This window comes from Sciurus carolinensis, chromosome 8, assembly GCF_902686445.1.
Source record: "Sciurus carolinensis chromosome 8, mSciCar1.2, whole genome shotgun sequence".
NCBI classification, from domain to species: Eukaryota; Metazoa; Chordata; class Mammalia; order Rodentia; family Sciuridae; genus Sciurus; species Sciurus carolinensis.
In genome coordinates, this window is record NC_062220.1 from 13335952 (window position 1) to 13346428 (window position 10477).

At 37.5% G+C, this 10477-nt stretch overlaps 1 protein-coding gene across 1 annotated transcript; it reads left to right on the top strand.

Annotated features, from left to right (window-relative positions):
- Positions 1–1784: 1784 nt before the first annotated feature.
- On the top strand, positions 1785–5726 carry LOC124990392 (cationic trypsin-3-like). Its single transcript, XM_047560400.1, has 5 exons — positions 1785–1824; positions 3168–3327; positions 4091–4344; positions 4888–5024; positions 5577–5726. The coding sequence occupies exons 1-5, from the start codon at positions 1785–1787 to the stop codon at positions 5724–5726; spliced, it is 741 nt and encodes a 246-aa protein (XP_047416356.1).
- Positions 5727–10477: the final 4751 nt, after the last annotated feature.

Genomic DNA, 10477 nt, shown 5'->3' on the forward strand with positions numbered 1-10477 from the left:
GAATACAAGCAACAACAGGTGTTGGCAAGGATGTGGGGAGATAGGTACACTCATACATTGCTGGTGGGGCTGCAAATTAGTGCAGCCACTCTGGAAAGCAGTGTGGAGACTCCTTAGAAAACTTGGAATGGAACCACCATTTGACCCAGCTATCCCGCTCCTTGGCCTATACCCAAAGGACTTAAAAGCAGCATACTACAGAGATACAGCCACATCAATGTTCATAGCTGCTCAGTTCACAATAGCCAGATTGTGGAACCAACCTAGATGTCCTTCAATTGATGAATGGATAAAGAAACTGTGGTATATATATACAATGGAATATTACTCAGCCATAAAGAATGATAAAATTATGGCATTTGCAGGCAAATGGATGAAATTGGAGAATATCATGCTAAGTGAGATAAGCCAATCTCAAAAAACCAAAGGACGAATGATATCACTAATAAGTGGATGATGACACAAAATGGGGAGTAGGAGGGGTTAGTGTTAGGATTAGAGTTAGGGTTTGGGAGGGGGGCAAGAATGGAGGAAGGAAGGACTGTATAGAGGGAAAAGAGGGGTAGGAGGGGAGGGGGGAAGGGAAAAAATAACAGAATGAATCAAACAACATTACCCTATGTAAATTTATGATTACACAAATGGTATGCCTTTACTCCATGTACAAACAGAGAAACAACATGTATCCCATTTGTTTACAAAAAAAGATCAATCAATCATAAAAAAATAAATAAAAAAAAAACAAAGTAGAATGATATTTACTAACCATGAATTTCAGCTGTGCGCTGTTAGAGTACAGGTCAAAAATATAAGGGAAAGTGGTTTTAGAAACTATTCTACAGGTTCAGCCTGTAGAATGAAATAAAATTTTTTCAAACTTGAATGACTTAAAAAAATAATTATTATTTGTATTGTGGTAAAATAAATATATATGTACATATATATAATTTGCCATTTAAACTATTTTAAGTTTACAATTCAATGACAATTGATTATATACACCATACATCAATGTTCATAATAGTGTTTTTCACAATTGCAGAAAAAGAGAAACAACCCAAAAAAGTCCATTGACTGCTAAATGGATAAACATAATATGGATGTACCTACAATGGGAATGTATTCACTTTACAAAGGACTAAAGTTCTAATACTCTCCACAGTATGAATAAACCTTGAAAATGTTACCTAGCCAGGCATAGTGGCATGACTGTAATCCTAGCAATTATAAGACTGAGACAGGAGGATTGCAAGTTCAAGGCCAGCCTCAGCAACTTAGGTCCAAAGCAACTTAGAGAAAACCTCTATCAAAACAAAAAACAAAAAGGGCAGGGGATGTTGCTCAGTGCTTAAACATCCCCATGTTAAATCTCCAGTACCAAAAGAAAAAAGAAAAAGAAATAAAGAAAGCAAAAGAAAATGTTTTGTAAGTGAAATAATCCAAACATACAAGAGGATCTAAGATTTTTGTCTGGGAATGCAGAAATCTGGAACTCAGCCCTGTGACCTTACTCCAACTTATTTTCCTATTATGGGTAACCCAGGTGGGTCTGCGAATTCCATTCCCATAAACTTCTGGAAAAATGGAAAGATGTTGATGTTTAAATTACATGCTGCGTCACCATCCATGTGCTGTGGAATTAAATCTAAATTAAATATATGAGTTTCCAGTGAAATCACTTTTCTGCTTCCTGTTTCCATGGCTGCCAATGACAAACTGGAAGTATAAATACCTGTGGGTGAAAAGCCTCCATCCCATTCCCAGCCCAGGTCCAGTGAGCCACCATGAAGACCTTCATCCTCCTTGCTGTCCTGGGAGCTGCTGGTGAGTCTCGCTAATGAACAAATCAGCAGGCCTCTATCCTCTATGTCAGTGTGCAGGTTGTGCTGGCGAAAACAACTATAGAATTGATATAGAGGCTCTGTACTCAAAGATCTTAAAGTGTTGAAATTATAGGTTAATAGATAATTAGAGCTCCCTTGTCCAAGGAAGGTAACGGTGAGCAGGAGTCCCTCAGAGCAGAGGGCATAGAGAACTTTCGGGTGAATTCTGTGAAGACAGTACAGGAGAGGATTATCCACAGGAAAGAAGTCTTGTCTTGACATCTGTATAAATGGAGTTAATAACAGAGACTACTCTGTGCTCCTGAGGCTCCTGAACATCAAAGGGCTGAGAGGAAGGACATGCTATTCCCCTCCAACCCCATTTTTTTTTTCATAACAACTTTCCTAATGAGATATTTGTGGTATAAAGTCACATCATTCAATTGTGAAGGAAAAAAGACAAATTTCAATTTCCATTTGGATACTACTAAAACTTAAGCCTACATATTTCAAAATTGGACAGGTATAAATTCAATACTTCTAACTACATGCCTGGAAAGTTCTTTCTTAAACTTATTTCCAAATATTGAAAAATAGGAGTTATATAAAAATCATAGAATTCTGGAGGAGTAGACAATGTTGTCAAACCAGTGGACCATACTTCACAATGCTGAATGCATTGATAAGCATTTGAAAATTAATTGGGATATGTGGGAAGGTTGGGGAGGGGAATCACATAATGCTTCAATCTTACAATGATGTAATGGAAGTTTTAGACTAGAACTAAAGAGAGAAATGAAGAGAATGAAAGTATAAAATTCACATTTCATTCAAGGAAAGAATAATACAAAATCTGATGGAGACAGCTGTGCAACATAACACCCCATTAGTCACCACAAACGCACACCAGTCAGATGACTCCAAAGCTTTTGACTGGTTTGTATGGTTACAGAGCAGTGTTCGATGTAAGAGGACTCTTTAGATCCTCAGTAGTGGTAGGCAGCCGTTTATTGTGTAAAGAGCTTCTGATTTCGTTGTGTTCATGGCTGTGTGTTTGTATGATTCTCTGTGCACGAGTAAGGTGCACATGTCAAAGCACAACATATCACAGTTGAAACAAAACTTTAAAATCCAATGCTTATTGATAGGGATACAGGAAGGGTCCAGGTTAAAGGTATGGAATAAAACATTTTCAAAAAAATGCCATAAACTACCATTTCCTGATTATGTGAAACAAGAGAACATTGTCATTTTTTTCCTGGTTCTTCTGCAAAACCTTCATAGTGGAGTAAGAATTGCAGAATGGATGTGTTTAATGAAAAGTTCCCCGATTTTCCCTGTCAGCTGCTCTCCCCACTGATGATGATGATAAGATTGTTGGAGGTTACACCTGTAAGAAGAATGCCCTGCCCTACCAGGTGTCCCTGAATGTTGGCTACCATTTATGTGGAGGCTCCCTCATCAGTGACCAGTGGGTGGTGTCTGCGGCTCACTGCTACAAGCCGTAAGTGATCTGTATTCACATTCCCCGATGCTAAGATTATTTTATTCTCTCACCCTAGCAAAGAACAAATAGTATATACCTGAATTATGCTTAATGGGTAAAGCAATAAGATTCTAAGAGATTAATTCTTTCAACAATTGTATGATGTTAAGAGACTTTTAAATGGAGCAAGACCCATAGAGTTTCCTGATGTCTTCCTAAACTTTGGAATTAAAGAAATGGAGGGGAAATGGTGGTGGATGAAGTGTCCCTAGCAATGGATTATGAACATGAATCCATATACAGACCTAATCATCACAGCATAACCAGAATAAAAGTGACTGATGAAATGTGTCCAATGATATCCTGTAATACTTTACAAAAAAAGCATAACCCATTCTGCTCCTTTCATATTCTGCTGTATCTGTGACTCTTGCATCATCTCCCTGTGATGCTCAGTGATCTCAACTAGAAGAGAAATGGCACCTGCCACCAATATCCTTCTTGATACCAACTGTTCCACCGGGGTCACATGGTACCCATTCCTCTGCCTTACTAATCGAACAAGATGTGGGAGTGAATCTATGTGTGCAGAGACATTTGGCTAAAAAGTTCTACAAGCTGCATGTTGTTTGGTAGCACACAATGCCACCTTAAGTGCACAACCACTGTGTAACTGATGGTTGAAGAGAATGGAGTTTGTGTTTACACAAATAAATGGGGGTTAGGAGAAGGGGAAGAAGCTGAAGTGGGACATCATGAGACATTTAATCCTTTCTTCCAGTCGATTCCAAGTGCGTCTGGGAGAACACAACATTGATGTCATTGAGGGAGATGAGCAGCTCATTCAGGCAGCCAAGATCATCCCACACCCCAAATACAATGACTGCACTGCTGATAACGACATCATGCTGATCAAACTGAACTCACCTGCCACCATCAGCTCTCGAGTGTCCACTGTCTCTCTGCCAAGATCCTGTCCAACTGCAGGGACTCAGTGCCTTGTGTCTGGCTGGGGCAACACCTTGAGCTTTGGAAGTAAGTGTCACCTGGAACACAAACAGCGAGCTGGAAAATACCAGAGGTCAAGCATGTTGAGGGTCAGTTAGTAAAATTTTTTAACTCAAGGCAAGTATGCCAGAGGATAGTTGTGGATAGATGCAATGTTAGAATATATTAATTAAAATGTGCAAACTTTCTTTCCAGAGAAAAGACCAGGAAAACATACCTTATAAAAACATCAAGGTATTTATAGGAAATATTATTAGAGATTTTCAAGAAACAAAATATATACTAGTTAATTGGAACAGAGGCTAGAGTGTTCCATACTACCTGAGTTATCCAGCTGCTACTTGAGAAAGCAGTCTCTGTCCTTGAGATCTGTGGCCACTGATGCCCCGGTCAGAGAAACACCTGATTAGAAATTTTAAGAAAATCTTCTGGAAATTAAAGTTTACTGAAATTACAAGTGATTGGAAACTCTAAAGAAAGACTGGGAATATTACCAAATAGAGGAGACAGAATGGAAATGAATCTGGGAAGACTGTGGATAATCTTCCATTTTCAATCCTGTTTCCACAGGCAAGTATCCTTCACTTCTGCAGTGTCTGGATGCTCCTGTGCTCTCTGACACTGCTTGCCACAATTCCTACCCAGGAAAGATCACTAGCAACATGTTCTGCCTGGGCTTCCTGGAGGGTGGAAAGGACTCTTGCCAGGTGAGTTTCTCGTACTCCTTCTTCATCCACATCAGTCTCTGTCTCTTCTCAACCATATTTCACCTTCTCTGAAACACCAAGGACTGTCAAGTCCTTGTGACTGATTGTGAGAGGTAAACAGTAGCTTTGAGATAAATAATAAGGTTTCTCTTGGTGGTAATAGTGATTAGAGGAAAAGAGGGTAAAAAAGAGACCTAGTACCTGGTGTGCAAAAGTTCATCATGGCGCCCTTCTGAGCAGCCATGTGGTGGAATGGAACCTTGTAAGAGGAGCAGGGCTATTGGGAGCACATTCTATCTGTACAGTCCTCACCATTTCTTGGCCCTATGGTGCAACTAAGGAAAGAGGAGGGACTACAGGTAAGGAGGAAGAACAGAAGGGATATAGAAAGAGATTGAGGGTTGGATTGGCAGAAATACAAAAGGTATTATCTTGGGGGATCAGCAGTTGGAAAAAACAAAATACCACCTGGATCGTGGAGAAATGTTTTGGAGCCCATTCTCCCCTCTGGGTATGAACAAAAGGTCTGATTGTCATTTCCTTCTTTCCCAGGGTGACTCTGGCGGCCCCGTGGTCTGCAATGGAGAGCTCCAGGGGATCGTGTCCTGGGGCTTTGGCTGTGCTCTGAAGGACAGACCTGGTGTCTACACCAAAGTCTGCAAATACCTGGACTGGATTCAGGAGACCATTGCTGCCAACTAAACACCTTTCTCTCTTCATTATCCACCCCTTGGTATCAACTTTACTTTCCTTCTATATTAACCACAGAATATATCTTCATGTCCTTTCTTATCAATATACTGATCCCATCACCAATCCTCCTATGCAAAAAATAAATATCTCAATAAAAACATTCAATTCTATACCATATCTGTCCAAGTATGATCCTTGCTTGGTATATATAAACATTCTCTTGGGTCTTGCTGCTTATTATGTATGTTATCAAACAGTTGAACTTCATGTGATAGAATTTGAAAGGTTATTTAACCACTCATCCAACCTAATAAATTTACTGATCACCTACACTATAGCAGATCTATGTGTGACTTTGTGAATATAATGGTATAGTCACATGGAACTTTTTTTATTATTTTTATTTAACTTTTAATTTTTACAGACTGCATTTTGATTCATTGTACACAAATGGGGTACGACATTTCGTTTCCTATGGTAGTACACAATGTAGATTCATACCATTCATGTAATCATACATGTACGTAGGGTAATGATGTCTGTCTCATTCCACCGTTTTTTATACCCACTCCCTCTCATTTCCTTCTACATATTCTAAAGTTCCCCCATTATTCTCTCATTTCCCACCCACCACCCCCATTGTATATCATGCTCCACTTATCAGGGAAAACATTCGGCCTTTGGATTTTGGGGCTTGGTTTTTTTCACTTAACATGATATTCTCCAATTCCATCCATTTATTTGCAAATGCCATAATATTATTCTTCTTTCTGACTGAATAGTATTCCATTGTGTATATATACCAGAGTTTTTTTTATCCATTCATCTTTTGAAGGGCATCTAGGTTGGTTCCACAATCTAGCTATTGTGAACTGAGTTGCTATAATCATTGATGTGGCTGTGTTACCATAATTTGCTGATTTTAGGTCCTTTGGGTATAAACCGAGGAGTGGGATAACTGGGTCAAAAGGTGGGTCCATTCCAAGTTTTCTGAGGATTCTTCACACTGCTTTCCAGAGTGGCTGCACCAATTTGCAACTCCACCAGCAATGTAAAAGTGTACCTTTTTCCCCACATCCACACCATCCTCTATTATTATTTGTGTTCTTGATAACAGCCATTCTAATCCGAGTAAGATGAAATCATAGAGTTGTTTTAATTTGCATTTCTCTAATTACTAGAGATGTTGAACACTTTTTCATATATTTGTTAATTGCCTGAGTGTGTCTTCTTCTGTAAAGTGTCTGTCCAGTTCCTTGGCCCATTTATTGATTGGGTTCTTTGTATTTTTGGTGTAAAGTTTTGTAAGTTCTTATAAATTTTGGAGATAAGTGCTGTATCTGAACTATGTGTGGAAAAGATTTTCTCCCACTCTGTGGGCTCTCTCTTCACATTCTCGATTGTATCCTTTGCTGAGAAAAAGCTTTTTAGTTTGAGTCCATCCCATTTATTGACTCTTGCTTTGATTTCTTGTGCTTTGGGAGTCTTGTTGAGGAAGTCTTATCCTAAACCGACATGATGAAGAGTCAGGCCTACTTTGTCTTCTATTAGGTGCAGGTCTAATTCCTTTGTCTTTGATTCATTTTGAGTTGAGTTTTGTGCAGGGTGAGAGATAGAGGTTTAACTTCATTTTACTGTATATGGATTTCCAATTTTGCCAACACCATTTGTTGAACTGGTTATCTTTTCTCCATTGTATGTTTTTGGCTCCTTTGTCTAGTATGAGGTGACTGTATTTATGTGGTTTTGTCTCTGTGTCTTCTATTGTTTACCATTGGTCTGCTTGTCTATTTTGGTGCCAATACCATGCTGTTTTTGTTACTATTGCTCTGTAGTATAGTTTAATGTCTGGTATTGTAATACCTCCTGTTTCACTTTTTATATTCAGGATTGTTTTAGCTATTTGAGGTCTCTTGTTCTTCCAGATGAATTTCATGATCGCTTTCTCTATTTCTGAGGGATGTCATTGGAATTTTAATTGGAATTGCATTGAATCTGTATAGTGCCTCTGGTAGAATGACCATTTTGACAATGTTAATCTTGCCTAGCCAAAACATGGGAGATCTTTCCATCTTCGAATGTTTTCTTCAATTTCTTTCTTCAATGTTCTGTAGTTTTCATTATAGAGGTCTTTCACCTCTTTCATTAGATTAATTCCCAAGTTTTTTTTTTTTTTTTGAGACTACTGTGAATGGAGTGGTTTTCCTAATTTCTCTTTCAGAGGAATTATCACTTATGAATAGAAATGCATTAGATTTATGCATATTGATTTTATATCAGGCTGATTTGCTGAATTCATTTATTAGTTCTAGAAGTTTTCTAGTGTAGTTTTTGGATCTTCTAAATATAGGATCATGTCATCAGCAAATAGTGACAGCTTTAGTTCTTCTTTTCCTATTTGTATCCCTTTAATTTCTTTGGTCTGTCTAATTGCTCTGGCAAGTGTTTCAAGGATGATGTTGAACAGAAGTGGTGAAGAGGGCATCCCTGTCTTGTTTTAGTTTTTAGAGGGAATGCTTTCAGTTGTTCTCCAATAAGAATGATTTTGGGTGTGGGGTTAGCATAGATAGCCTTTACAATGTTGAGGTATGTTCCTACTATTCCTATTTTTTCTGGTGTTTTAAGCATGAAGGGTTCTGTATTTTATCAAATGCTTTCTCTGCATCAATTGAAATAATCATGTGATTCTTAACTTTAAGTCTATTGATGTGGTGAATTACATTTATTGATTTCTGGATGCTGAACCAACCTTGCATCCCTGGCATAAACCCCACTTGATCATGGTGCACTATCTTTTTAATGTTTTTATATGCGATTTGCCAGTATTTTGTTAAGGATTTTTGCATCTGTGTTCATCATGGATATTGATTTTCTTTCCTTGATGTGTCTTTGTCTGGATTTGGTATCAGAGTGATACTAGCCTCATAGAATGAATTTGGAAGGGTTCCCTCCTTTTCTATTTCCTGAAATACCTTGAGGAGTATTGGTATCAGTTCTTCTTTAAATGTCTTGTAGAATTTGGCTGAGAATCCATCTTGTCCTAGGCTATTCTTGGTTGGTAGGCTTTTGATGGCTTCTTCTATTTCAGTGCTTGAAATTGTTCTGTTTAGATTGTGTATGTCTTCCTGATTCAGTTTGGGAGGATCATATGTCTCTAAAAGTTTGTCGATGTCTTTGATATTTTCTATTTTGTTGGAGTATAGATTTTCAAAGTAGCTTCTAACTATCTTATGTATTTCAAAGGTGTCTGTCATGATCTTTCCTTTTTCATCAGGAATTCTAGTAATTTGAGTTTTCTCTCTCCTTCTCTTCGTTAGTGTGGCTAGGGGTTTATCAATTTTGTTTACTTTTTCAAAGAACCAACTTTTTGTTTTGTCAATTTTTTGAATTGTTTCTCTTGTTTCAATTTCATAGATTTCAGCTCTGGTTTTAATTATTTCCTGTCTTCTCCTATTTTTGGTGTTGATCTGTTCTTCTTTTTCTAGGGCTTTGAGGTGTAATGTTAGGTCATTTAGTTGTTGCCTTTTTTTTTTAATGTATGAACTCAATGCAATGAACTTTCCTCTTAAAACTGCTTTCATAGTGTCCCAGAGAATTTGATATGTTGTGTCATTGTTCTCATTTACCTCTAAGAATTTTTTTATTTCTTCTCTGATGTCTTCTGTTATCATTGCATCATTCAATAGCATATTATTTAATCTCCAGGTATATGAGTAGTTTTTGTTTGTTATTTTATTGTTCATTTCTAATTGCATTCCATTATGGTCTGATAGGATACAGGGTAGGATCTCTATTTTTTTGTATTTACTAATGGCTTCTTTGTGGCCTAGTATATGGTCTATTTTGGAGAAGGATCCATGAGCTGCTGAGAAGAAAATATATTCACTCGATGATGGATGAAATACTCTGTAAATATCAATTAAGTCTGTATCATTGATTGTATTATTTAGTTCTATAGTTTCTTTGTTCATTTTTTGTTTGGAGGATCTATCCATTGGTGAGTGTGGTGTGTTAAAGTCCCCAACTATTAATGTATTTTGGTCTATCTTATTCTTAAAATTGAAGAGGGTTTGTTTGCTATACATAGATGCTCCATTGTTTGGGGCATAAATATTTAAAATTGTTATATCTTGCAGTTTTATGGTTCCCTTAAGCAGTATGAAATGTCCTTCTTTATCCCTTCTGACTAACTTAGGTTTGAAGTCCACTTTATCTGATATGAGGATGCAGACTCCTGATTTTTTACTGGGTCCATGTACGTGGCATGTTTTTCCCCATTCTTTCACCTTTAGTCTGTGGATGTCTTTTTCTATGAGATGAGTGTCTTGAAGGCAGCATATTATTGGGTCTTTCTTTTAATCCAAACTGCTAGTCTATGTCTTTTGATTATTGAATTTGGGACATTGACATTCAGGGTTATTATTGAGATATGATTTGTATTCTTGGTTATTTTGGCTTATTTTTGGTTTTTTACTTGTCCTTTGATTGGCTTTTCCTTTAGGGTAGTTCCTTCCTTTGCTGACTTGTATTGCTGCTTTTCATTTCCTCCTCACGAAATATTTTTTTGAAAATGTTTTGTAGGGCAGGCTTTCTATTTGTAAATTCTTTTAACTATTGTTTACCATGGAAATATTTTATTTCATCAACAAATCTGAAGGTTAGTTTTGCTGGGTATAGTATTCTTGGTTGGCATCTGTGTTCTTTCAGAGCTTGAAATACATTGTTCTAGGCCCTTCTTGCTTTTAGAGTCTGGGCTGAGA